Source organism: Ceratotherium simum, chromosome 16 (assembly GCF_057802395.1).
Source record: "Ceratotherium simum simum isolate JZ-2026a chromosome 16, ASM5780239v1, whole genome shotgun sequence".
NCBI classification, from domain to species: Eukaryota; Metazoa; Chordata; class Mammalia; order Perissodactyla; family Rhinocerotidae; genus Ceratotherium; species Ceratotherium simum.
Window position 1 is genome coordinate 57,521,227 of NC_141915.1, and position 26,439 is coordinate 57,547,665.

Genomic DNA, 26,439 nt, shown 5'->3' on the forward strand with positions numbered 1-26,439 from the left:
TCTTTTAAATGGGTTTTCCTGGCAGAATGCAGTGTTAAGCTCATTGATTCTCAAGTTGAAATGTCTTCACTAAAAGATGGTTTTCTTTAGCACAGTACAAGCTTTTAATATGTCAACATTGCATTCAAAGGCTGGTTAAAAACTGAAAGTACTATTGCCAAGCTCCCAAACTGCAGGCTCAGAAATCCCTTTTGGAAGAGGAGGAGTGGGTGTAAGAAGGTAGGAGGAAGCTAAGTTACCCAGAAGGCAGCTTTCTTCTCTGGGGCAAATGGATAAGGCCCTCACTTGGTTTTTGTTATTGACACAATTTCTATGTTAAACAAAAAGAGTGAGCAAATGATTACGATAGTTATCTCTCTTACAAAAGTAATTTTTCCTTTAAAGAGGAGACATCAAAGAACTTTTCTCTCGCACTGAAGAAATTACTTCTGGAAGAGTTCATTTTGTTCAGCCTTTCTTGATTTTTGTATTTGATAAACGTTGAATGTGATTAGGAAATGTCTTGATAATATTGCAGATAGTTTGCAAAAAAGTAAGAAGACATTTGGAAATTGCTGCTCTTCTGACACAGTGATTTGAACCTGTTGAGAGTTGAAACGGGGTTCTTCCTCAGTTCTCTTGTAGAGATTTCTTAGTGCAGAGATAAAAATTGAAGGCTTGCTGATGTGGGCTCTTTGGCCCAAATAGGATTTTAAAATAGGGAAGCTTCACATAAAAATCCAGGTTGCTGGCTTCTCTTGAAAAACCAGAAGCATGAGCTCTCTGGGCCTGCATCTCCTCGGAGCCACAGTGAGCTCTCTCCCTGCCTGTGAGAAGGCACAGGTCCCCGTTGAACTGCACAGTTGGCCCGAGCTTTGGGCAAACCAAAAATTTGTATAAATTTTTGTGTATAAAATGTGACAATGTCATTTAATCAGTTATGTGCAAAAGCACTATTAATTTACATGTGGACTTTTCTCCCCAGAGTTACCTTTTCCTATTAATATTTTCCCCAGCTTCTTATTTTGAGAAATTTCCATTTTTAGAAAAGTTGATGTAGTGAACACAACTGTTCACCTAGATAAATTAACACATTTGCTTTATCTCTCTTTCGCATACACAAACAGCATTTTTTTTGCAGAACCATTTGAAAGTAAGCTGTGTATATCATAACACTTTTGCCCTAAATACTAAAGCATGTATTGCCTAAGAATAGATATTCTCCTACATAATGTCATCATCAGACCCAAGAAATTTAACACTGATAGAATAATATTATTTAATATGTAATGCATGGTCACATTTCCTTAAATATTCTTTATAGCTATTTTTATTTCAATCCAAAAGCCAATGCTTGCTTTCCTTGCTCCAGACTTTAAATTAACCATTTCTTCAAGGAGCATGGATTCCTTTTTAGTAGGGAATGGTATTTAGAAACCAAGATCTGGATGCCAAGTTTGCTCATTGCTACTGAGGTGTCATTGCTTCTAGGCCTTTCCTATGGATAGAGCTAGGACATATATCAAAGTTTTTAATAAAGTTGGAATGCTTCTGTTTTTCAGAGGCTAGAGAAACTTTGTAGTTCATGCTGAAAAACTAGGGTATGGTGTCTATAAGCAGTTTCAGAGACTAAAATTATGTCAACTTTTTGCAGTCTTCTTTTCCTTAACCCTCCAGAAAGTTAAGAGTTTTCTGTGCTAACAGTGTGCAGAATTCATTAGCCGTACATATCTCTGAAAGACAGGCCAAGGTAAGTGAGCACAGAAACAAAAAGCTGGACTCATTGGTTTATTTAGTAAGCTTTTATTCCATAATTCCAAAAACGTTTATTGAACAGGAGCTTTGTTTTAGGCATTGAGTAAGGTCCTTATTCTCCTGTGGATACAAAGGGAAATTGGGCTTGGTCATAACTCTAGGCTCTGAAGTTGATGGCTGTAGCTGCGTAGTAAGCCTTAATTATAGTAAGAGGTAGAGCGCTTCCTCCCAATTTAGTCTTCTTTTCAAAATGATGGTAGCTATTTTAGTTCTTTCGCCTTTCTATATAAATTTAAAAATTATCTTATTTTTGGATATGAAAAAAAATCTTGCTGGGATTTTGATAGGAGTTATGGTAAACCTCTATATCCATATAGGGAGAATTGACATTACTATGTTGAGTCTTCCAATCCATGAACATCGAATTCTTTTTCAATGAAAGCTTAAGGTGTAAAGACAAAGATAGTTGTGATGTAACATGTTGACATGTATTAAGAGGTGGTTTTATTCCAGGGAGAATATCAATGACAAACTGTCAGGTTGCATCTTTGTCCAATTCCTCATTTTAAAAATTTATCCGTAGGCCTATGAAAGGAGGTTCCCTACATGTCCTTTGATTCCAATGTTTGTGGACAGTGACACTGTGAGTGAATTCAAGAGTGAAGATGGGGCTATTCACGTCATAGAAAGGCGCTGCAAACTGGATATAGATGCACCTAGACTGTTGAAAAAGGTAACTGAAAAGGACATCTTAGAGGCAATCCCCCAAAACCAAAACAAATTGATGCTTGCACCTTCTATTGCAATTGGGTGTTATTAATAAACTTTTTATGTCTTTTTTAAAGATTGCAGGAGTTGATTATGTTTATTTTGTCCAGAAAAACTCACTGAATTCTCGGGAACGTACTTTGCACATTGAGGCCCACAATGAAACGTTTTCTAATCGAGTCATCATTAATGAGTACTGCTGCTACAGCGTGAGTAATCTGGTGTTCAGTGAAAGATGTGAGAGTGTGCAGGCATACAGCTTCCAAGAGTTGTTTGGCCATCTCTTTAAACAGTGCATTTCTTTATCTTAGAAGGCAGTTCTTCATGAAATATTGTCACGTTTCCGATTAGTGGGGTAAGCAGGGTAGTAGGTGTGGTTTACTGCAGAACGGCTTGTGTTGTTGTAGCAGTTAAGGTAGCCAAGTGATGCCTTGATTTGTTTTTTAATCTTACTTTAATATGCCACTTATTTTCTGGCCACACTGCGACACTTGAAAGATGTATGTTGAAGGACCTAAGATATTGTGCACCTCTAAGATGAGAGCCGAGTACATCTGTCTGCCCCACCGTCTTCACTGCTTATCACCCGCTTTCAAGACTTCTCTTCCCACGTTGTTAGAATAGCCTAATAGACGCTCTGCTTCTGCCCTTACCCTCCTACAGTATATCCTCAACGCTGAATCCAAAGTGATCCATTTAAAGTATGTCAGATCATGTCATACTTTTTCTGGGCTCAAAACTTTGCAGTGTCTCTGCATCTCACTCAGAGGAAAAGCCCAGAATCCTTACAGTGGCTTACAAGGCTCTACATTTTCTCTTAATCACACCTCAGCTGTCTTGCTTGCTTGTGCACAAGGCTGCCCACCTTCTTGCTGTTCCCTCATCATACAGGCATGCTTCCTGTAAGGACCTTTGCTCCAGGGCTCCCTCTGCCAGGATCACTTTGTCCCCAGATCTCAGCTTGACTCCCGCCCTCACCTCCTTCAGTCTTTGCTCAGCTTTCCCCTTCCCCTTGAAGCCAGCCCTGAACAGTCTGTTTAATTCTGCAACCTGCCCCCCATTCCTTTTAACCCTGTTTCAACTTTTCTTTTTTCCATTGCACTTATCTTCTGATGATGATATAATTTCTTACTTATTATGCTTCCCGTTAATTGCCTATCTCTCCTTGCTAGACTGTAAGCTTCACAAGGCAGGGGTCTTTGTTTTGTTCGTGATGGAGAACACCACTTGATAAATATGGTGAATGAATGAATGAATGAACTAAGAATGAAAAGGAAGCTGTCCTTTTAATAGTCATTTTTGGAATATTTTAGAATATTACTTGGGCTTTCATGATTTTGAACCTCTCTGTGTAATTTTTCCATCTGCCGTTTTCATGATAGTAACATTATTAGTAAAATAAGTGTTTTTTCTGTTGATTGAGGAGCAGACAAATGATTTTCTCCAATGTCAGTATAGTTAAAGGGAATGCTTTCTCATTTATCTGCAGGTTCACCCTGAAAATGAAGATTGGACCTGTTTTGAACAGTCTGCAAGTTTAGATATTAAATCTTTCTTTGGTTTTGAAAGTACAGTGGAAAAAATTGCAATGAAGCAATATACCAGTAACATTAAAAAAGTGAGTCTATCTTGGAATTTTAGGAAAAGGGTGGGCAGGAGTCTCAGATGATCTGAGCTGGCAGTCTTTTTATTTTTTGTGAGGAAGATCAGCCCTGAGCTAACATCCGATGCCAATCCTCCTCTTTTTTTTTTTTTTGGCTGAGTAAGATTGACCCTGGGCTAACATCTGTGCCCATCTTCCTCCACTTTATATGGGACGCTGCCACAGCATGGCTTGACAAGCCGTGCGTCGGTGCACGCCCGGGATCTGAACCTGCGAACCCCGGGCCACCACAGGGGAGCGCCCAAACTTAACCGCTTGCGCCACTGGGCCGGCCCCCAAGCTGGCAATCTTTTCGGAAGGCTGAGAACGGATTAGTCAGGGACCCCAGTCATTTCTTGAAGAGGAAATGCTTTGACTTTTCCCCATGCCTTATATCCCACAGAGTGGAAGAGAGAGATGAGGATTCAGGTTGCCAGTGGAGGAAAGGAGGGGAGTGTAGCCACTGTCTTATGGCCTTCTCTGCTTGGAGTTGCTGGGAAAGGTGCAAGGTGCGGGGAGGCAGGAGTAGCTAGCTTACAGCACCCCAGGTGCCACCTCAGGGTCTGCTGGTGGGAGGTCTGCTGTACTGAAGAGATACGACCAGGTGATCTCTCAGGGGTCCCCAGCCCTTAGGTGACTAGGTTCATCGTCCATGGAAGAACTTTCCTTCTCATTTTTATGCTGCCGCTGATTATTGCTGTGGAATTTTGATTTTGAACTTTATCATTATGGGATTATGGAGTGCTTTTTTTTGAAGGCTTGTTTTAAATGGTGTTGGAAAGGGTTTGGATTGAGACACAAAGCGCACATTGAGTCCAAGTGTGGTAAATCAGTGCTTTTAATTAGTCATGTAAAAAATTCCCTCTCTTTAGATATGTTTCCTAGACCTCTGGAGAAGAGGAAGTAAGTAATTATGAAAAAAACAAAGGCATTTGGCTTTTCTGTTTCTTATTTATTCCGTAGCAGTTCAATTTTTATTAGTGTTTTAAAAACCTGTGATGGGGGCCGGCCCCCTGGCTTAGCGGTTAAGTGCACGCGCTCTGCTGCTGGCTGCCCGGGTTCGGATCCCGGGTGTGCACCGATGCACCGCTTCTCCGGCCATGCTGAGGCCGCGTCCCACATACAGCAACTGGAAGGATGTGCAACTATGACATACAACTATCTACTGGGCCTTTGGGGATAAAAAGGAGGAGGATTGGCAGTGGATGTTAGCTCAGAGCCGGTCTTCCTCAGCAAAAAAAAAAAAACAAAAAACAAAAAACAAAAAACCTGTGATGGACTAATAGTTTGAATGTTGAATATATACTAACCTTAGAACTGATTTTGTTTTAAAGGGAAAGGAAATAATTGAATACTATCTGCGCCAGTTAGAAGAAGAAGGCATAACGTTTGTGCCCCGTTGGACTCCACCTTCTGTTGCGCCCTCTTCAGAGACATCCACGTCCTGCAAGAAGCAAGCCGCAGCCTCGGCTGTTGTCCCAGACGCTGCTCTGAAGGAGGGGCTGAACAGCGAGGCCCCCAGTCACCCAAGTGGGGCTCCTGAGCCCGCGGTGGGCACCCCTGACGGTGGGTCTGAGAGGCTTTGTTCTGACAGCAAGACTGGTGAATTACGTGGAGTCATTTCCTCTCTGCTTACTCTAGTATCCTTGTTTCCTTAGGGCATTTCGATGTTACATAAGGAAAATGGATCTCATTACTGTCCCTTTTCCTCTAGCTTATGTAACACATTCATTTTATTTTTTTTCTTAGAATGAAGAAACAGGATTTTTTTTTATTTCAGTTGAAGGTATCTTTAGTTAATGTAAGGTAGCAGCTAATCCTTTTATCACAATTATATCATCATCAAACACTTAAGCTTACTACGTGTCAAGTACTTTATGAGTATTAGTTCATTTGATAATGGTTCCTTTTAGGTAGGACATGCTTACTATTCTCATTTTATACATGATTTATCATGAGAAATTGAGTAACTTGCATACAGTCACATAGCTAGTAGGTGGCAAGGCTGGGATTAAGCCCAGGTGGCTGTCTCCAATGTCTGCTTTTAGCCACTGTGCTCTGCTGCGTTTCCTGTCTGTTACACATACACACAAACACACACACACACACACAACTTTGTTATTTCTAAGTATTACCCATTGTAAAAAGTTCAGAAAACATAGAAAAATAAGAAAACAGAAAATTCTACCACTCAGAAGTTTTGTTAAACCGTTGGTATTTATCTTTCCATACATTCTTCTCTGCAGCTAAACTGTGTTGGTTGTTAGCTTTCAAGAGGTGGCAGATGGCAGATATTTTAATTGGATTGAGACTGCATTTTATTTTTCACTTTGTGAATTTTTCTTTGCTATACTTAATTTATTTCATCCTTCCAGTTTATGTTACCTTATTATGAAAAAGATTTCTTGTATTCTTGAACATAGTAGCTCTGTTCATAATAGGTTTAGATCCATTTGTTTATTTTATTTCATGTTTTTATATCATGTAAGGACTCTTTATATAACTTTGAATTAAAAGTTATTAAATATCTGTTAGAACCATTGTTCTATTATGAATAGTATTGAGATTTTGCAAATAGAGGTGATCTGATGGTAATCAGAGAGAGAGCATTGAATCAGCAAGTGTACCTGTGGCTTGGTCAGTGATTTTATTTTATTTTATTTATTATTTTATTATTTTATTTTTTTTTGTGAGGAAGATCGGTCCTGAGCTAACATCTGCCAATCCTCCTCTTTTTGCTGAGGAAGACTGGCCCTGGGCTAGCATCCATGCCCGTCTTCCTCTACTTTATATGGGATGCCGCCACAGCATGGCTTGACAAGCGGTGCGTTGGTGAGCGCCCGGGATCTGAACCGGCGAACCCCGGGCCGCCCCAGCGGAGCACGTGCACTTAACCACTTGCGCCACTGGGCCAGCCCCAGTGATTTGATTTTAAAGACTGTCATTGAGGTTCTCCAGGGTGGCTGGTTTAAATCTGCCATCCCTGCAGTTTCATTCAGCTCTGAGACTCTAGGATCACACATGAACTTCGCTGAGCAGGACTTCAGAATACTTCAAGTTCCAGCATTCTTTGTTGTAAATGATTTCATGTAACTTATATTCCAGACAAACTAGATGCAGACTACATCAAGAGATACCTGGGTGACTTGACTCCACTACAGGAGAGCTGCCTGATCCGGCTTCGCCAGTGGCTCCAGGAAACCCACAAGGGAAAGGTGAGAATTGGCACCCAGCGTGCAGTGGTGCTGTCTGGGAAACCCTGGACCCCTGACCCCATTCATAGTTACCTAGAGTCAGTGTTCCCAATTGCCACGTTGGGAATGTAAAGTCATTGACTCTGTATCTCTGTGTGGCATCCAAGTCTTTCGTGGCCCTTGTGTGTGTAATTAGCTGTATTTTTCTAGGTTTTACAGAGAATGGTCTCATTTAAAAACAATTACATGTCAAGTTACAAAGCAACGTTATGTTCCAAGTATTCATACATTTTAATTTTCAGAAGATTTGGAAAGAGTTCTTAGCTTATTTAGAGATTAGAAATGTTTAAGCTTTGATTCTGAGGTTTTTGGTAAAATTTTAGCCTCATAAGGAATTAGATTTTTATAATAAGCCTCATCCTAATGGAGACTCAGAGGCAGATTTCTTTGTCTCGCTTGTTACTGACATTACTTAGTAAAGGGAAGCTGGGCATTGCATCCCGTGGGCCTACTCTCTCATTCTGTTAGTCTTGGTTACTAGAGCCCAGATATCCGAGGACTGTTTAGTATCAATTATTGAGAAAACAACCACAGGAATAATAGCTATCATTTGTTGTGCATTTACCATGTACTAGACATGGTTTTAAGCTTTTTAATAAATCCTCCAACAGCCCTACGAGGTGGGTGCTATTTTTATCACCACTGTTGTGCACACGAGGAAACTGAGGCACAGAGAAGTTGAGTAACGTGCCCAAGGTCTTACAGCTAGTAAGTGGTGAGGCCATTTGGTTCCAGAACCCACATTCTTAACCACTTCCCTGTAACAGTGGTCCTTTCTGAGTGAGGATGATGCCTGCTGGGTGCTTGGAGTTGTTTTCCCAGGAGTGGGTAGTGAGTCAGCTCCAGCTCCCACTTACTCCTCGTCGCCTGTGGATCAGTGGTATGCATTAGTGAGCGTGTCGCCGTGGAGGAAGACAGCTGGTCCGGATGGGACTCAGGCACGGTCTTGGCCTTATTTTTACTCAGGGAAGCTGACCTGTTGATTCCCAATAGCGGGATCTAGAGACGATTCCTGAATGTTAGGAATATCACCACTACTACCAAACCAACAGCACTTTTTTGTATTCTCTTTAAGTGTAATATGTATACAGAAAAGTTCACATCATAAAAATTCATAGTTCAACTCAGTGAATTGAAGCATTTGATGTTTAAGAAATTATACCTTCACTCTACTGAAACTAAAATGGAATGCTCTAAAGATTATTTAGACTAATACTGATTTTCTAAAGTGTTAAGGAAGGTTTTTCTGGTGATGGCTAATTTTAAATAGTCTAATAATGCAGCTCACTCTTGATAAGAAGTGTAAGTTTTAGTCTTGTTCACTTAGTAACTTGGTTTTTTCCCTTAGCAACTTTTAACATTGTTTAGAAACATCTCTTTCTCTTAATAGATCCCAAAAGATGAGCATATTCTTCGGTTCTTACGTGCCCGGGACTTCAATATCGACAAAGCCAGAGAGATCATGTGTCAGTCTTTGACTTGGCGAAAGCAGCACCAGGTAGACTACATTCTTGATACCTGGAACCCTCCCCAGGTCCTTCAGGACTACTACGCGGGCGGCTGGCACCATCACGACAAAGGTAACGTGTGAACTTGGCATTTAAGTATGCTTAGAGACCTCCTTCTACAGAATTAAGTGGGGCCCCATGAGTGTATTGTCCTTTCCATCTCTCAGCTTGAACAAATTGATGATACGTTTTGTCTCATCACACCAGTACTGCACTCCTCACCCACCCCGGAAATGCCCTGTGGAGTAGTGGAGGAAGGACCTGAGACTGTGCTTGCTTCTTCCTCACAGCTCACACTGCCCTTGGGCAGATTACTTCACTTCTTTCTTAGTTAAATGGAGTTTGTTTTGATTTATTTAAAGAATGAGGGGGCCCGGCCCGGTGGCACAAGCAGTTAAGTGCACGCGCTCTACAGCAGCGGCCCTGGGTTCAGATCCCGGGCGCACACTGATGTGCTGCTTGTCAGGCCATGCTGTGGCGGCGCCCCATATAAAGTGGAGGAAGATGGGCATGGATGTTAGCCCAGGGCCAGTCTTCCACAGCAAAAAAGGAAAAAAAAGAGGAGGATTGGCAGTTGTTAGCTCAGGGCTGATCTTCCTCACAAAAAAAAAATAAAAAAATGAAACTTTGATGGCAGAGTTTTTTCAGTATGACTGTGTTAGTAAAGGGACTTTTCAATGACTTAAACCCTGACAGTATCTGTAAAAATGTATAGCCAGGGGCCATCCCGGTGGTGCAAGCGGTTAAGTGCGCACGTTCCGCTGCGGCGGCCCGGGGTTCGCCGGTTCGGATCCCGGGTGCGTACCGACTCACCGCTTGTTAGGCCATGCTGTGGCGGCGTCCCATATAAAGTAGAGGAAGATGGGCACGGATGTTAGCCCAGGGCCAGTCTTCCTCAGCAAAAAAGAGGAGGATTGGCATTGGATGTTAGCTCAGGGCTGATCCTCCTCACAAAAAAAAAAAAAAAAAAATGTATAGCCAGGTTTTCTACATCAAAACAGTGAAGAACTTCAGCTCCTTTTTTGGGAGGAAGCAAAACATAAATCAGGAACAGTGATAGACCTAAAATGAAGAGTGATTTCAGGAAGCGGGATTCATTCGGGTTGCAGTGCGCAGCATGCCGTACGGGAAAACCTGCATTGTCAAGGCTTGCTCACTGTCTCCTCATTTGAAGTTTGAGTGTGGGCAGAATGGAATCACAGAGAGGCCACTGAGATTGCTCTGGGACTCCCTCTTCCACTGCCAAGCAGGTCCTTTCAAAACTGAACAGCTCTGATGTTTTCCTGACTTCATCTTTTGTACTTTTCCAGATTAATTTATAGCATTATTAATTTTTACTAGAAGCATATATTTATTCCACTTTCCAACCCTCAAAAGATTAAAAAACTTGGTAGTAGGACATTAACAAATGTATCTTATTAAATGTTTGGAGAGACTTTTTATAAATCTTCCTTTCAACAAGATTTGGGAGCACAAAACCCTTTTTGCTTTAAGTAGGACAGGTCTAGATCCAGATTCTCCTAGGAGGTGAAGTTTACCAGGTGATAAACACAAGGTAAATGTTGGACCCTTGTGTCAAGATGACAGCATTGACCCGCCATTAACAACAGAAGACAAGTCATATTTCCTCTTGAGGAGTGTAATCCAAGCCTTTTCTTTCTGCTACTTCCCTGTGGCCCCGAGTGGCAGGAGTCTAGGAGCTGTTGACTCTAGGGATACACTCTGGCCACCAAGATCTCTTTCTTTTGGTGTAGCTGGCCCATGATGACAGAGAGTTTATATAATGAGTTAGGTTTCTCTCAGGCTCCATGCGTTAGACCTCCGGGCTGTCAAGTAGTAGAGCCAACATGTTCTGGTTGGTGTGGATGTAAAGATTTCCAGAAAGTCCTCATTTATCTTGGTCCTTAGGGTGGGAGTTAAGGGAAGCTGGCTTTTAAAAAATCTTGAGGGCCGGCCCCGTGGCTTAGCGGTTAAGTGCGCATGCTTCGCTACTGGTGGCCCAGGTTCGGATCCCAGGCGCGCACCGACGCACCGCTTCTCCGGCCACGCTGAGGCTGCGTCGCACATACAGCAACTAGAAGGATGTGCAACTATGACATACAACTATCTACTGGGGCTTTGGGGGTAAAAAAAGGAGGAGGATTGGCAATAGATGTTAGCTGAGAGCCGGTCTTCCTCAGCAAAAAGAGCAGGATTAGCATGGATGTTAGCTCAGGGCTGATCTTGCTCAAAAAAAAAAAAAAAAAACTTGATATAAATTTTTTGGTAACCTGTGAAATGAAAAAAAATTTTTTCCCTAGAAAATGAAGTTTTACAAGTACTTTGTATTCATAGAAGTGTGAGTTTTCTGTTGTTGCCCTGCTGTTGAAAATCAGAGCTGTGTTCAGCCCTGCGGCTGTTTCAGTGAGGAGGCTGAGCCCAGCGCTGCCCATGGCCAGCATGGCCAGTGCAGGTTAGAGCCGGGTGGAGGCTCCCCTCCTCCTGGGCAGAGCTGTCTCCAGGACCCTGCTGAGCTGCTCCATCAGTCGGCTTTTGTTTTTTTCTTATACAATATTGGGAAGAAAAATATTGCACCCTCCCCCGCCCCCCAGAAACCAGCTGCTACTTCTAAGAAGGAAAAGCTTGAAGAGCTTCATATGGACTATGGGAGAGCACATTTCCCTGTTAAGGTTCTGAGCCTTGTGGCTGTGTCAGGAACGGTGCTGGTGATCTTTTCCCTCCCCTCTCCTGCAGATGGGCGGCCCCTGTATGTGCTCAGGCTGGGGCAGATGGACACCAAGGGCTTGGTGAGAGCCCTCGGGGAGGAGGCCCTGCTCAGATACGTAAGTGCTCCCTTTTGGCTCCACAGTTTCTTTCTCTGCCAGCAGGATTGGGATATTACAGCTGTCCTGTCATAACAAGCATTTATTGCCTTTGTAACTAGAAAGGAAAATCTATTAATATGTTTTAAAAATTTCAAAAGAGGACACAAAAGTTATAAAAATGTTTTTCACGGGGAAGCTTCAACAAAAAAATCTGTATATCCACTCAAGATGACTACTTGGGAGCTGATTCTGAGTCATCTTTCCCTTCACTCCCACATTGAGCTGGTCCCTGCTCTCCTACCCCAGCTCTCCTTCTGAGATGTCTCCCAGATCAGACCTCTTAATAGTGTTCTTTCTACTGGCATTTCTTCAATCCAGCCTCTTAGCGTCTTTCATCTGCACTATTATAAATGCCTCCTTCCCTGTCTCCCTGACTTCAGGCTCAGCTCTTCCACTGCAGCCTCCACAGTGTGGGCAGTTGGAAGAGAAGAATATTGTCCTTAAATTAAAAAACAAACAAAAACTTTAAAAGGCACATCTATGATCCCGTTATCCTAAAATATCCACTTTGGCATTTTGTTATGTATTCTGTTAGCTCCCGCCACTGTGTTCGTACGTGCACACATATATGTCCACATGTGCACACATTGCGCATAAAGATATGGATGGACCACTTCTATAGGGGAGGATTTGTCAATCCAAATCGAGGGGTTCCCTTTAGCCATCCTTCAAGTCTGTTCTAAGACTGCCCTTTCTCTTGCCTGGTACGTGTAGAATCAAAATGTTTCCCAACTCAACAGTCACTTACCTCCGACTATTCCAGATGCGCTTCTTCTAAAGACAGGTGAGCGGGTCATGCCCTCCCTGCCCATCTGGTGACTGCTCCTAACTGATCTCACTCGGGGTAGCTGTCACCTTTGCCACAGAGAACAGTGCTCATTCTCTTTTGAGAGTGAGGTATTCTTTTTTGTCGGTGATCTGTTTGTGTGTGTGAATGTGTCAGAAAATCTAAGTAGATCACTTACCTAAAATGGTTACCTAAAATATGCTGTAGTATTGTCACTCTCTTTCATAGCTTGATACAGTAGTATTACCTTCTTAGAATAATCATGGGATTTTTATGGCCCTTTTATCCATAGGTTCTCTCCATAAATGAAGAAGGGCTCAGGCGATGTGAAGAAAATACAAAAGTCTTTGGTCGGCCTATCAGGTAGGTGTGCGATTTTGTTTTTCCTTCAGTTTATTGAGAATATGAGTTAAATATTTCTAGTTGATTTGTAGAACCAAAATCTCGTTTGATTTTTAGGTTTTGAGGACCAAATCTAAATAGTTTACTATTTTCCATGTGTTCTAAAAGGTAGAAAATAAACATGGAATATGGACAGTTGTGAGGACCGTTGCTGGATTTTGGTATTTCTAACCCCCTAGGCGTTGCTGTCACCTCTTAGTCTGCAGGGTCTTTGGGAGCCCAGGGTTGCAGGTTTTTGGGGGTGCGGGGGGGAAAAAACTTTTCCTGTGTTCCTAAACCATACTTCTAGTTATGGTAAACTGTTTTGACAATGTACAGTGATTCAGAGGTTGGCACTGAGAAGGGTATAGACGGGTAACTGGGTATGTTCCCTGAGGGCAGGGATTGGGGTTTTTGGTTACTGCTGTATTTTCGGCTCCTGAGACAATGCTTGACTCAAATATTTACTGAAAAATAGCTTATTGTAGTTCAGTCACACTGCATATTAAAATGCCAGCTACGGGGCCGGCCCCGTGGCTTAGCGGTTAAGTGCGCGCGCTCCGCTGCTGGCGGCCCGGGTTCAGATCCCGGGCGCGCACCGACACACCGCTTCTCCGGCCATGCTGAGGCCACGTTCCACATACAGCAACTAGAATGGATGTGCAACTACGACATACAACTATCTACTGGGGCTTTGGGGGAAAAATAAATAAATAAAATCTTTAAAATGCCAGCTACGTGCCCTGTTGGGTCAATAGATGTGGCTCAGTGTGTTGCCTTACTGGCTGGGTCACTGAGTTTGTCAGACTGAGGTTTTTATTCACTGTCGATTAGCCGTTGATTGGTTTGATATTTCAGGGATTGGTCCTGCCACACTGATCCCATGTGCTTTATACAAATAGATGTAAGTATGGTTCATAACACTGTAATTAAAAAACTGGTACATCTTTGGAAATGGATATAAATGACTATTTTATAATGTCAGAAAGAAAAAAAAACAGCTATAGGACACAGTTTGCTAAATATGCTGTCTGTTGAATAAAATGCACGTCTGCACCTCCTGTAGTTCGTGGACCTGCCTGGTGGACCTGGAGGGACTGAACATGCGCCACTTGTGGAGACCTGGCGTCAAAGCCCTGCTGCGCATCATTGAGGTGGTGGAGGCCAATTACCCCGAGACGCTGGGCCGCCTGCTGATCCTTCGGGCTCCCAGGGTGTTTCCTGTCCTCTGGACACTGGTAGGTTTAGGTGCTGTTTCACAGTAACTGTTAGCCATTTGGAAGGCAGATATACATGCATTCATGTACATATGTCTATGACTTTAAGTCATAGGAAAAAACAAAATAAGCACGAAAAGATATAAAATTTCTCAAATTGTTTAGGGGAAGAAAGAATTCCTGAGTGTCCTAATGTCATGCAAGTGGACTTTACAGAAAAAGTCTATCAAACTCGAATTCCCTTTCCCCCCCACCCCTACCCACCCACTCATAATATGACATTGTAATTTTAATCTTTGAAAATCAGACAGCAAAGCAAATAGGACTACATGGTCTTTTCTAATTACTTACAGGTTAGTCCATTCATTGATGACAATACCAGAAGGAAATTCCTTATTTATGCAGGAAATGACTACCAGGGTCCTGGAGGCCTGCTGGATTACATTGATAAAGAGATTATTCCAGATTTCCTGGGCGGAGAGTGCATGGTATGTATTTAGGCCAGTAGCTGCACATTTGGCTACGTAAAGGCTAGGAAAGGTGGATGTTGGTTTGCACGAATGATTTTCAGAACTTGTAGTGTGGATTGTTTGTTTTTCTTTTTTTGGCTGGCATCTCTCTGATTCAGGGTGAAACTAAATAGAACCATTTAGGTAATTGTTGATAACATGCACATTTCTGCACTGTTAAATACTAATGAGAATTTATTTTAGAATCTAATATAATTGCAGCTTGCTTTGATCACTCGGCGTTGTGTGAATCAGATTGTCAAACTGTTTTAGAGGAGCTGTACTTTTTTTTTTTTTGCTGTCAAGTTTTCTTTTTATTTATTTATTTATTTATTTTTTCCCCCAAAGCCCCAGTAGATAGTTGTATGTCATAGTTGCACAGCCTTCTAGTTGCTGTATGTGGGACGCGGCCCCAGCATGGCCGGAGAAGCGGTGCGTCAGTGCTTGCCCGGGATCCAAACCCGGGCCGCCAGCAGCGGAGCGCGCACACCTAACCACTAAGCCATGGGGCCGGCCCGGAGCTGTACATTTTTTTATTTTATTTTTTTTATTTTTTGTGAGGAAGATCAGCCCTGAGCTAACATCCATGCCAATCCTCCTCTTTTTGCTGAGGAAGACTGGCCCTCGGCTAACATCTGTGCCTGTCTTCCTCTACTTTATGCGGGACGCCACCACAGCATGGCCTGACAAGCGGTGTATTGGTGCGCGCCCGGGATTGGAACCCGGGCCGCCAGCAGCAGAGCGCGCACAGGTAACCGCTATGCCACGGAGCCTGCCCTGTACGTTTTTTTAAAAACGCTATTAAAAAAGTCAAATTGATTCTCAAAAAGATTTCCCCCTTGACAATAAATCAGGATAATGTTTTAAAGAGGATAAATTAAGGGAACTAGTTCTCTTTTATGTAATTTAGGGTTTTTAATTCATTGAGTTGCTAGGCCTCCACTGCTACACTCTGCACTGTGACTAGGGAATCAGAGAAGTTTAGTTCCTTGAGGGCCTTATGGCCGCCAGAGCACAATTGCCTGATGTGAGGGTGAAGGGACCTGAGGCCTGGAGAGGTCCAAGTGACTGCTGAAGTGACAGCTGAAGCCAATAAGGAGTCATGGGATCACACGTCTGGTTCTTGTTAGAGAAAGGATCTCTGTCATCCTTCATAAGACATAAAGTTATCCTTTAGAGATGTGTACACACTGGATGTGACTCATGTATTTAGCTAATGAATTGGACTTTCAGGGGAATTCAGGGGAAATCTTCCTGGATGGTTAGAGGAATTTAAACAGCATTTGAATTCAGCTCTCAGTTCATCAGTCCTGCTGTAAGGAATTGCAGGCGTAATCACAGTGCAATGCAAAGAGCAAGTAAATTACAGGACCCTAACTTACCAAGTGCCTATGAGATTAAACCATGAGGTCAGATTTGTAGAAACCCACAATGACTTACATTATATAAGAGAATGATCCCACGTGGTTGCTCCTCCTAGTTATGACCAGAACAATTGAGCTGGAGCAGGAGACTTGACTCACGTCAAATCGTGCCTGCGTTTGTCACACACTGACCGCTGTGATGTATTCACGATAGTGTGAGTCCTCATTATTAATTGAGATCTCCACACTCTGACCTTTAAGGCTTCTTCTCAGCTCTCTTATGCTACCGTGCAAGCTGGTGTTGAAGAGGCGGCGCTCACTTCTGCTTTCCTGCGGCTGGAGGGTCTTAACCACATGTCACTCTGCTGTCTTCTAACATGACATCATTGCTGTGACGTGTTCCCAGTCATGCTACACTGCCAGCTGAGGATGTAGTGTTGGCTTTCCTCATGGTTGCCTCCCAGGGCCGATGATGTAGGGAGTACTTTGGATTTTATGAACTTTAGTATTGTCATTATATCAAGGTCAATTAGGAAATTTATGAAATGTACAAATTCTAATTCAGCTTATCCTGTTTCAAGCAAATTCAAAAGAAGCCGTCATTTATTAATTTTTGGCTGGTGTTATGGACCAGTCGTTTGACTTGGGATACACATGAAGCTTCCATCATTGATTATATTTCTTGACTATAATTGCATATAATAAAAATAATGCCTATAGCTGCTGAGAATAAAACTCTTTTTTTAACATAATGTTTTCCCTTTACAGTGCAATAGAAACACTTATAATTCTTATATAAACCAACTTTAGTAGTTGAGCCCAGTACCTCATACATATTAGTGTGAATTCTGTGGTAAATCAGCTTCAACTTGTTCTCATTTATTTAAAGCAAGACACATGTATTTAAGTGGCTTTAAAAAATGTTTTCCTAAGTACTACAGAATATTTTATGACATTGCCGGTGTTCACCGTTTCTTGAGCAGCCTCAGGGAGTCGAGCGTATCAGGATGTGGCGCTTGCCAGTCTCTTTGGTTTTCAGAGGATTCGTTTGTGTTTGCACAGCGTTCATTGCTCTGTTTACATTTCCAGTGTGAAGTGCCAGAGGGTGGGCTGGTTCCCAAGTCTCTGTACAGGACTGCGGAGGAGCTGGAAAACGAAGACCTAAAGCTCTGGACCGAAACCATCTACCAGTCTGCAAGTGTTTTCAAAGGAGCCCCGCATGAGGTATGCCCTCCATGACGAATGCGCAGGGTGGCTGCGGGCCTCTCTTCCGACAGAGATTCTTCAGTGGTTCTTGCCGATAGGATTCAGTTTAGAAGAATCAAGTGCTTTTTCTGGTCTTGGTCTTTAGATTTTTGTTGACACGTGGTCTTCGTTTGGGTAAATGTCGACACCAAAGAACAGGCACCTCTCAGAATAGAAAGTAGCTGTGCTTGGTCAGAGCACCTGGAAAGGAGAGCAGGTCTCTTGACCTCCGTTTTACTAGGGACTCTTCACACAGAGGGATGAAGAGCAAGTCTTTCCTTGTGGGAAGATTTTTGACTCTTAAATTTAGTTTATTTAATGATTATATAGAACCAATTTCATTTTCTGTTTTTTCTTGACTGGATTTTGGTTATTTATATTTTCTAATGAATTTGCCCATTTTTGTGAGTCTAATGGAGTGAAGAGAAACCAGCACATCTCTGTTTTCCCTTCTTGCTGTCACATTTTGGTGCAGGAGCAAGAGTATTGCTGTATTTTTATCTATACTGTGTGTGCTATAACATCGTGAGTGACTGAGGTGTGAGGGGCTGACAACTGCGTTACCCTTTCCTGAGTTCCAGGGTGAGGTCTGTGGCTCCGAGTTGTTGGAGAGGACGAAGCACTTGGTACAGAGCGGGTGTTCAGTGAGAATGGGCTGCTGGCTCAGGCCAATGGGGTTGGCCAGGAGCGGACCCCTTACTGCCTCCTGCCACTTGTCCTTGCTGGTGCATCTCGGTATAGCCAGCCTGCTGCTTGTGGGGCAAGTAGATTCTGTTGCTGTGGTTTGAACAGGCGGAGACAGATTTGGTGTGTCCACTTCATAGATTCTGTAGGGGGAATCTCCAATTTTCATACTGTGTCTGGAGGATTATTTGTATTAATTTCTTGTTTGGAGGGTGGGCTTGAGAAGGCGGAGTTCTGGTTTGTCTTTTCTTGGGTAGCTGTCGCTCTTTTCCCTGGTGGAGAACTTGTGGCATGATGTTTCTTGAAAGTCACAGGGTATCTGTGAAAACGTGTAGCCAGGTTTTCTACATCAAAACCATAAAAACTTCAGTTTTGCTTTAGGGGTTAAGTAAAGCACAAGTCACAGAGAGTGATACCCCTAAAATGAAGGCTGAATTAAATGTCCCCATTGTAAATGTGGGAAGAGGGTGCCTGTCAGCAGAGCGGGGCTAAGTCTCAGGAGAGCTCCGCCCCTGGGGAGCCACTTTGCTGAAGAAGGAGAGTGGGCTGTGTCATTAGTGCCACTGCTATTGTTAGACGTGACTCTTCTGCTTTATGGAATCTGCTCTTTAAGGAAATTCTGAAGTGCTGTTTTAGTGGTGAGAAGTGACAGTGGTGGAATGGAAAAAAGAGCCCGCTTGACGAGAGGCGAAGTGCTGAAGAGACAGCAGATGTGCGCAGAGGGCTCACCAGGCGTGCTAGTGGGAAGGCAGGGTGCACACAGGCCCTGGCTTCTGCCAGAATTGCTTAGTGACTACATAACTTTTTACAGCTGGTTTTAATCCTCACATCCCTGCCACAGTAATCTTCTGAAACTAAAACTTTGATCATTCCCTGCTAGGAATCTTTATATGGGCACCGTGTCAAGTTCAGCTTTTAGGTTGGCACTCAACACCCGAGGCCCGTCCCGCATCCCGCATGCCACATGGCTCCTCTCTGTCCACCCAGCCCCAGCTGCCACTGTCCCTTGCATGAGCCTCTGTGCAGAGGCCGGCCTCCGTCCCTGTGCCCACACCCTCCCCCTGCTTGGGACACTTCCTCTTGGTGCTCCGTGTGCTCTTTGTTTAGCTTTCACCTTCTCTGGGACCTTCCCTGTGCTCTCCAGCCTAGAACCACGGAACCACTTCTGTACCATCTTGTGTTATTTCTGTTTTGTATTATTAAGACTTTTTTTTACAGCCAGGCCCTGGTATTTTAGAGTGCTGTCTAGAGATCATGTAATGGGGAATCTTGGACTGAGGGGTAGCTAATGAAGAGCACAGAGCTTGGCACATAGCACGTAGCAGGAACCACTGGTTGAAAGAAGGAAGAGTGAGTGGGAAAGCTGGGTGGTTGGATTATGGATCTGGGTGAAGAGAGCTGCTGATAGGCCGGACGCCTCTGCCTGCCTCCCACACACACACAGCTGGGCTGAAGGCTCCTGGAGGGACGATGCTGCCACAGCGTGCTCACGGGGCCTCAGGCCTACCATGGTTGGTTGATGCAGTCTCTTTCTCCAGATTCTCATTCAGATTGTGGATGCCTCTTCCGTGATCACTTGGGATTTTGATGTGTGCAAAGGGGACATTGTCTTTAACATCTATCACTCCAAGAGGTCGCCACAGCCACCCAAAAAGGACTCCCTGGGGGCGCACAGCATTACTTCCCCAGGAGGCAACAACGTGCAGCTGATAGACAGGGTCTGGCAGCTGGGCCGTGACTACAGCATGGTGGAGTCACCTCTGATTTGCAAAGAAGGAGAAAGTGTGCAGGTAAGAAGTCGGTGATTCTCCACAGCTTGTTTTGTCTGGAGAGGAAAGAGTGTTTTGCTTCCTTCCTATCCTGCGTGGCTGGTGCTGTTTGTCTGTGGAAGAGCGGTTAGGGGTGTCGGGTTTTAGTTACGTCAGGGTGACTCGGGAAGCCAAGTGAGTCTTAGAAGAGAAAGAACTCAGACCTGAGCAGTGGTTTTGGGCAGAATCCATGACTTATATCTAAAGTGCATGAGTTGTCTTGAGAAGTATTTTCACAGAAGCGACACGGGAAGGAAGGAGAAGGCATTATCCGTGCACACACACAGCTGGGATTCAGAAGACTTCCACAAAGATGTCCTTTGACTGTGTTGTGTTTGTGTCTTTCAAAGGAAAATTACCGCAAATAGAAGTGAGAGAAACAAGTACTTAGAGAACTATTAACTGTCATTACTGAGCATTCTGATTGTTTTAAAATGCTCTGTCAGTTCATATTTAAGTTTCATCCAGTTATTTTGAGTGCTTGTGCTTAGAGTGGTAGTTCTTGGGTGCTTCTGGCCTTCATAATAGATGTGTAATTTTGCTCCCTTTACAGTTTTCTGGGATAAATCTCTCAGTGTTTTGGTGGTCTTAGAAGCAGAGTAAAAGAGAGTATTTTATTCGTTCTAAAAATAATGAGCATTTTAAGCTGTATCACAGTCTTTAATTCCAGAATTAATGGAGAAAGCAGTTTTCACAGATTGACATTCTACTTTAGATTGACATTCTTTTAACACAGAACGTGTTAGTGAGGTCATTGGAAGTGTGTCAGCGAGAGCATTGCCTGGTCCAGATGACCTTTTCTGACTCCCTCGAGACTGAGTGAAGGGCCCCCCAAGCGCTCCCATCCTGCCAGGCACCTGCTTCCGGTGTGGGCTTCGTCCCTTGAGGCTGTGAGTCCTTGCCATGGACAGACAGACAGAGAGAGTCCCCGTGGCCTTCCCAGCACCTAGCAGAGGCCTCGCCGCAGGGCTGGTACTCAGGTGGAGGCAGTGTGGGACCGGCCCTGATAATGAATCAAAGTAGCAGGTCCTTCACCTGTCGAGATGGTCAGTGATCACTGCTGAATCCGAGTGGACTCAGGGAGGGCTCCCCTTGGCATTTGGCAGACCCACTGTAGGATAGGGACTTGAAAGTAAGTCCTCCTCAGCTGGCACTGCCTGACTTGTTCCAGGGCTCACATGTGACACGGTGGCCGGGCTTCTACATCCTGCAGTGGAAATTCCACAGCATGCCAGCGTGTGCTGCCACCAACCTGCCCCGGGTGGACGACGTGTTGGCCTCCCTGCAGGTCTCTTCTCACAAGTGTAAAGTGATGTACTACACCGAAGTGATCGGGTCTGAGGATTTCAGGTACGGGCTCCTCTTTCAGGGGGTGGCTGCCATGTGAGTCTGGTGTGGTCAGAGGGAGGCTCAGCAAGTATAGCGGGTCTTAGGTACAGGTGGGAGTGGCCTTTGGGCCGTTTGTTGTTGCCAATTCACTGTCATCTGTGTGCGAGGCCAGTGGGGTGCCATGTCTCTGGGGGACCCTGCCCAGCTGTCTTGCTTTGTAAGTGCTGCTGGGGAGCAGAGTCAGGGGAACAGAGAGCAGGATTGGCCAGGAAGTCCAGAAGGCAGTGTGGGAAGTGGGGTAGCCCATGGTGGGGTCCTCACGCCTCATCCCCTCCCTGTGCTGTTTGCAGAGGTTCTATGAGCAGCCTGGAGTCCAGCCACAGCGGGTTCTCCCAGCTGAGCGCCGCCACCACCTCCTCCAGCCAGTCTCACTCCAGCTCCATGATTTCCAGGTAGTGCCGCGATGCCTGTGCCCAGTGTGCAGAGGGGACGGCCGTGCCTCCTTGGACAGCCCGCTGTGCTCCGCCCACTGCCCGCCTGCCCAGCGGCCACATTGTGCAGACTCCTCTCACCCTCTAGGTAGCAAATAGCTCTCCAGATGGTAAATGTAGTCATTGATCCCAAAACTGTCTCGACAGGTAGTTTTAACTCTAACTGTAATTCAATAGCCATAGGTTTTCTATACAGTGCACAAAATCAAACCAGAGCACAAGGGCTCCCTTGAAAGAAAAGTAGTTTATATACCAATTAAGAGGTTGACTTTGTCTCAAATGTTGATGCAAAAAATGTTTCCAACAACCTCCACGCTGTCCCTTAGTGGATGAATTCCTACACCATCCTTCAGAGGTGGCCCCACCTTCCTACGTGGAGCGGAAGCTGCCAGCTTGTTCCCCTAAACTGCATCGCGGTCCTCGTCTTCTCCCTGCTGTCAGTCGACACGGTCCAAGGATTGAGTGATGGCCCGCTAGGTACCTTTTCCTCTGAGCAAGACGCTGCTTAAATTGGAAGGACGCAGAGGCAGCCTGTGGGAGCACCCAGCCTGGCTCCTGGTGGCCACATGGATCCACTGTTCTAAAGTGGGTGCTGGCGGGTCGGGGGCTCCCCGTGATCCACGAAAAACATCGCCATCATTAAACGTGATTTTCTGTTTCCTCCTTTTCACATCTTTTTGATACTTTGAGAGCAGGATTTTTCTGTATGTGAACTTGGGCAGAGGGGATTCTTTCCCTTTTCCTTCTGGTGTGTTGCTCTTCCTATCTGCAGAATGTTAGTCCTGAGCTCCTTCTAGATTTACCTCCCTAGTGCCTCCTCATAGCTTAATGGCATCAGAGCCCAGGCGGTCCTTCTAGTCACTAGAAGGGTATTTTGAAGACAGAATAAGTCACATTTGCCATTTTGAAACTATCCAGTGTTCGTTCTAGCTAACCAGCGTTCTCACTGAGTGGCCACTCCAGGATAGCACATGACCTGTAGCAGCCCAGGGTCTTTGTGAAAGGAAATTGCAGGCTTGTGGGGATGTGTGTCTGTGTGTGTGTGGGGAGGGGTGTGGGGGGGGTGGGGCACGTAGAAACTTAGTTCGTATTACAAAGGATTCTTCACAGAAGCAGATCAGAATATGAGATTGGTTTGGAAGCAAATCAGAATATGAGATTGGTTCGCCTTTTACATTTTCTATTTGATTCCCAATTACAAAGCCTGGTCTATCTTTGTAGATAGACCCTAGGCCCTCAATTTTCACCTTTTTATGGGAAAGGCAGGTTATTTGTGAATCTGTCTGGGTGTTGCATCAGGTTTGTTTCCGTGATAAAGATGTTATGTGTGGTGGTGTGTGTGGCAAGTCTGTGCTTTTAAAGCCATGTGCCAAACCCCACACCCACACGGCCGTTACGGCGTGTGCGATAGGCATGTAAGCCCTGGGTTGCATTGCTGTCGATCTATTCTGAAGGTGGGTGGCCGTGTGACTGGAGAGCTGTGTGGGGGGGTGTGGGCACCCCATGGGGGAGGCATTGGGGGGCTCGGCAGCAATGGGGCAGCCTTCTTGCCCAGTCTGTGAAGCTCTGGCTGCCTGTACACTCAAGACTTTCTTGGGCTTCTTCCATGATTGCCGACCTTCCCAGAGCACAGCTGTGCATTTCCTTTGAAAAGATAAGCTCATTGTTGGCCCCTGAAGCCTGTTTCCAGAAAGTACAGTAGGGTTGGTTAGTGCGTCTGTGCTGCTTCCAGTCAGTGCTTCCTGTTTCCAAACTATAAGGACCTGAGATGGTCCCTTCTTTCTCTTTCTTTCTCTCTCTCTGTGTCTCAGATGGCGATTTTGCTGACAGCTGCCAGAAAGTGCTTCACTGGACAGTCCACACCAGCCCAGGGATGTTGTAGAGCTATTTGAATCGCAGCCACCTCCCCACTCCCCCTTTGAAGATCTGTTCTTTTTAAGTTGATTCAGAAGTGGCACTGTTTTATCCCCAAAGAATTGACTGCATCTTTTAGAGCTCAAAGCACATGACTGCACAGACGCTCACAGGGTTTCCCATGAGTAACACACCACCCGCTTCCCCTGGGAAGGGGCTGGGGACAGAGACGCTCAGATTTGTGGTTGTCATGTCTCTCTCCTCTTGGTGCCCTACACTCTTTTTAAAATGCTGCTGTCTTTTCCCCTTTTTCCAGCACTAATGATTCTTATGGTTTCTCCCTCTATTACTAATGTCTTAATTCACTTTCCTTCCTAAATTCATTATTTGCATATCAAATTCTGTAAATGTTTTGTAAACATATTACCTCACTCTTGGTAATACAATACTGATAGTCTTTAAAAGATTTTTTTATTGTTATCAATAATAAATGTGAACTGTTTAAAGAAAAGAAGGTCTTTTTCTTACTGTGAAGCGGCAGTCCCCTTTGAAGAGTTTGACATTCTTAGGAGACTAGATACTGGAGAGGGGAGAGGCCCTGGAGCCAGAATGCCGGTGTTCTGGAAGTTGGAGAAGAGTGCCGAGCTTGTGCAGGACCGTTTCGCAGGAGCAGACAGGTGGCAGTTGTGTGCTGCTGCCACAGAAGTGGGAGCGGTGCTGGCAGCTCCCTCGCTTCTGTAAGAAGACGTGCTGTCGTTTTTCTTCAGCTCCGCAAGATCAAGCACAACTCATGGCATGGTGCCTGGTGTGATGTTTCTTTAGTAATAAAATGGCTCTTTAATCAGGTGGCCTCAGAGAAAGTAAAATGGGCCACCTTATGCCCTATGGACAACTAAATTGTATCCTTAAAAATGGTTAAAATGGCAAAGTTTGTTATATATATTCTACCACAATAAAAAACCCCTATAGACATTATTTACAGTAAAACTAGGTGATAAGTTATCCCCATAAATGCCAAATAGAGGCAGGAACCACCAACAGTCACAAGATCCATGTGTTAAACCATGGAGTATCTGATGGACCGTAGAGCAGGGCACATCAGAGCCCGTCGGTGCCCGGTGGAAGCACAGGGGCCAGTTTGAGCACAGCAGGTGGGCCAGGCCGGGGGTTGTGCTCCTTCCAGTAGCTGGTGAATGCCAAGGGCCACTGTTGGGAGGTGTGTAGGGTTGGAGCCTCTAGCCCCTCTGGACTCCCCAAACTGACCTGCCAGGGCTCCCTTCTAGGAAAGGACCCCACACTGAGGAAGACTGCTTGGAGTAGAATAAAAATTAAGCAGGAAGGGACAGGAAGTAAAGAGAAGGCCAGGCTGAAATTGGGAGGGCAGTAGCCAGGAAAGCTCTGGAAGCAATCGGACACATTTTTTAAACACTTCGCAACAACAACAGAAGAGGGAGCTCTATAGAATTAGAAAAATTTTCTTGAAGCCCACTTCATTCCAAAAGTTTATGAAATATTTTTACATAAAAGTAAACATCAGAAGAGTATGCAAGTCAAGTCCATACAAAGCTGAGAATAGGAGAACATCCTACGATGAAGGCAAGCCAGAAAGATGTGCCTGCAAACAGACAAAAAACAATTCGTTTTTTTAATTTTATTTATTTATTTTTCCCCCAAAGCCCCAGTAGATAGTTGTATGTCATAGCTGCACATCCTTCTAGTTGCTGCATGTGGGATGTGGCCTCAGCATGGCCAGAGAAGCGGTGCATCAGTGCGCGCCCGGGATCCAAACCCAGGCCGCCAGCAGCGGAGCGCGCGCACTTAACCGCTAAGCCATGGGCCCAGCCCAACTCGTTTTTTTAAATGAACTAAGAGACATAAGGAAAATATGAGACATGAAAGAAAAGCATAAATTAGAAAAGCTCAGAAATGAGGTGACAGAACTCAAGAAAGAATGGGAAATGAATGAAAAAAATCATTTCAGAAATTTAGAAGGAACACAATGAAAAATACAACAAATAATGCTTTAAGAAATGAAAGGTGCAAAAGAGGAAAATTGTGTAAAGCAAAAAGGAATTAAAAGATGCAGAGATTTAGAGAGAGAGACACGTATTGAAGAGAAGCAGAGAAGACCAAACATAAGGGTGATATTCGGAGGATGAGCCCCTGAGAAGGACCAACACAAAGAAGTGTTTAAAAGTGCCGGGTTCTAAAGTAAGAAATCCCTGAGGCATCTGGGGAGAAATCAGGCTTTTCAAAGGCTGAGCTTTATGCAGGGAGAAAATGGAGTAATTGAGATTTTCAAGGAAAGAAAGAGTGAGCCAAGGAATTTACATCCAGCAAAACTGACAGTCGGGTGTGCAGGGCACCGACGAAGGCAGCCGTGCGCAGCCTGCCCGGGAGCGCCGCTGCCACAGGCCCCTCCAAGGGCTCGGGGAGCATGAGCCTCAGACGGCTCGTGTGCGGGAGGCACGAGGACCCGCAGCTGTAGGTGTGTGTCGCCTGTAGAACTGAGGCTGGTGAGGTCATAGAGGGGACGAGGGTGGTACCTGTTGGCTACGTGCTCTGACAGAGTCTGTATCTGACAACTTTTAAAATGGGAGGAGAATGGGGAGAGCATAGGCAAAAAATTGTAGGTCTTGAGTCATCATATTAGTGGCAGTATTTACATGGTTCTTCTGAGAGTCTTGGTAACGTGTGTGTGTTTATACGTGTATGGGTACGTGTGTGTGCACACATGCCTGTCTGCCTAGAAACAATGACCAACCCAGTGACCATGAGAGTCCCCAGCACGTGGATTGTGTTATTGAAATACCTTCCTCACCTACAGCCCTGTGGTGAGGGGTAGGGGGGCATGGGGCAGTTCTAGTTCATTGAGTCATTGATAAGACTTGTGTGCTGTTTCTGTATCTGTTTCATTTTACAATAAAAAAGTTTGTCGTCGTTTTTGTGTTTTGTTTTTAGTTAGGCTTTAGACAGGTTAGTTTGCCTTAAAGGAAAGTT

At 44.5% G+C, this 26,439-nt stretch overlaps 1 protein-coding gene across 3 annotated transcripts in view; it reads left to right on the top strand.

Moving 5' to 3' along the window:
- Nucleotides 1-22,245, top strand: part of SEC14L1 (SEC14 like lipid binding 1) — a 50,920-nt gene extending 28,675 nt beyond the window's left edge. For 2 of the 3 annotated variants that reach the window (XM_087441677.1, XM_087441678.1), the window contains 14 exons: nt 2,318-2,467; nt 2,580-2,711; nt 3,992-4,120; nt 5,479-5,710; nt 7,250-7,359; nt 8,789-8,978; nt 11,640-11,728; nt 12,850-12,920; nt 14,005-14,176; nt 14,509-14,643; nt 17,118-17,252; nt 19,496-19,747; nt 20,937-21,115; nt 21,445-22,245. In XM_087441677.1, coding sequence (XP_087297803.1) covers nt 2,318-2,467; nt 2,580-2,711; nt 3,992-4,120; nt 5,479-5,710; nt 7,250-7,359; nt 8,789-8,978; nt 11,640-11,728; nt 12,850-12,920; nt 14,005-14,176; nt 14,509-14,643; nt 17,118-17,252; nt 19,496-19,747; nt 20,937-21,115; nt 21,445-21,550 — 2,082 coding nt within the window. In that variant the 3' untranslated portion in view covers nt 21,551-22,245. The remainder of the gene's footprint in view (nt 1-2,317; nt 2,468-2,579; nt 2,712-3,991; nt 4,121-5,478; nt 5,711-7,249; nt 7,360-8,788; nt 8,979-11,639; nt 11,729-12,849; nt 12,921-14,004; nt 14,177-14,508; nt 14,644-17,117; nt 17,253-19,495; nt 19,748-20,936; nt 21,116-21,444) is intronic. The other variant, XM_087441679.1, reaches the window with a different exon arrangement.
- The last annotated feature ends 4,194 nt before the right edge of the window (nt 22,246-26,439 follow it).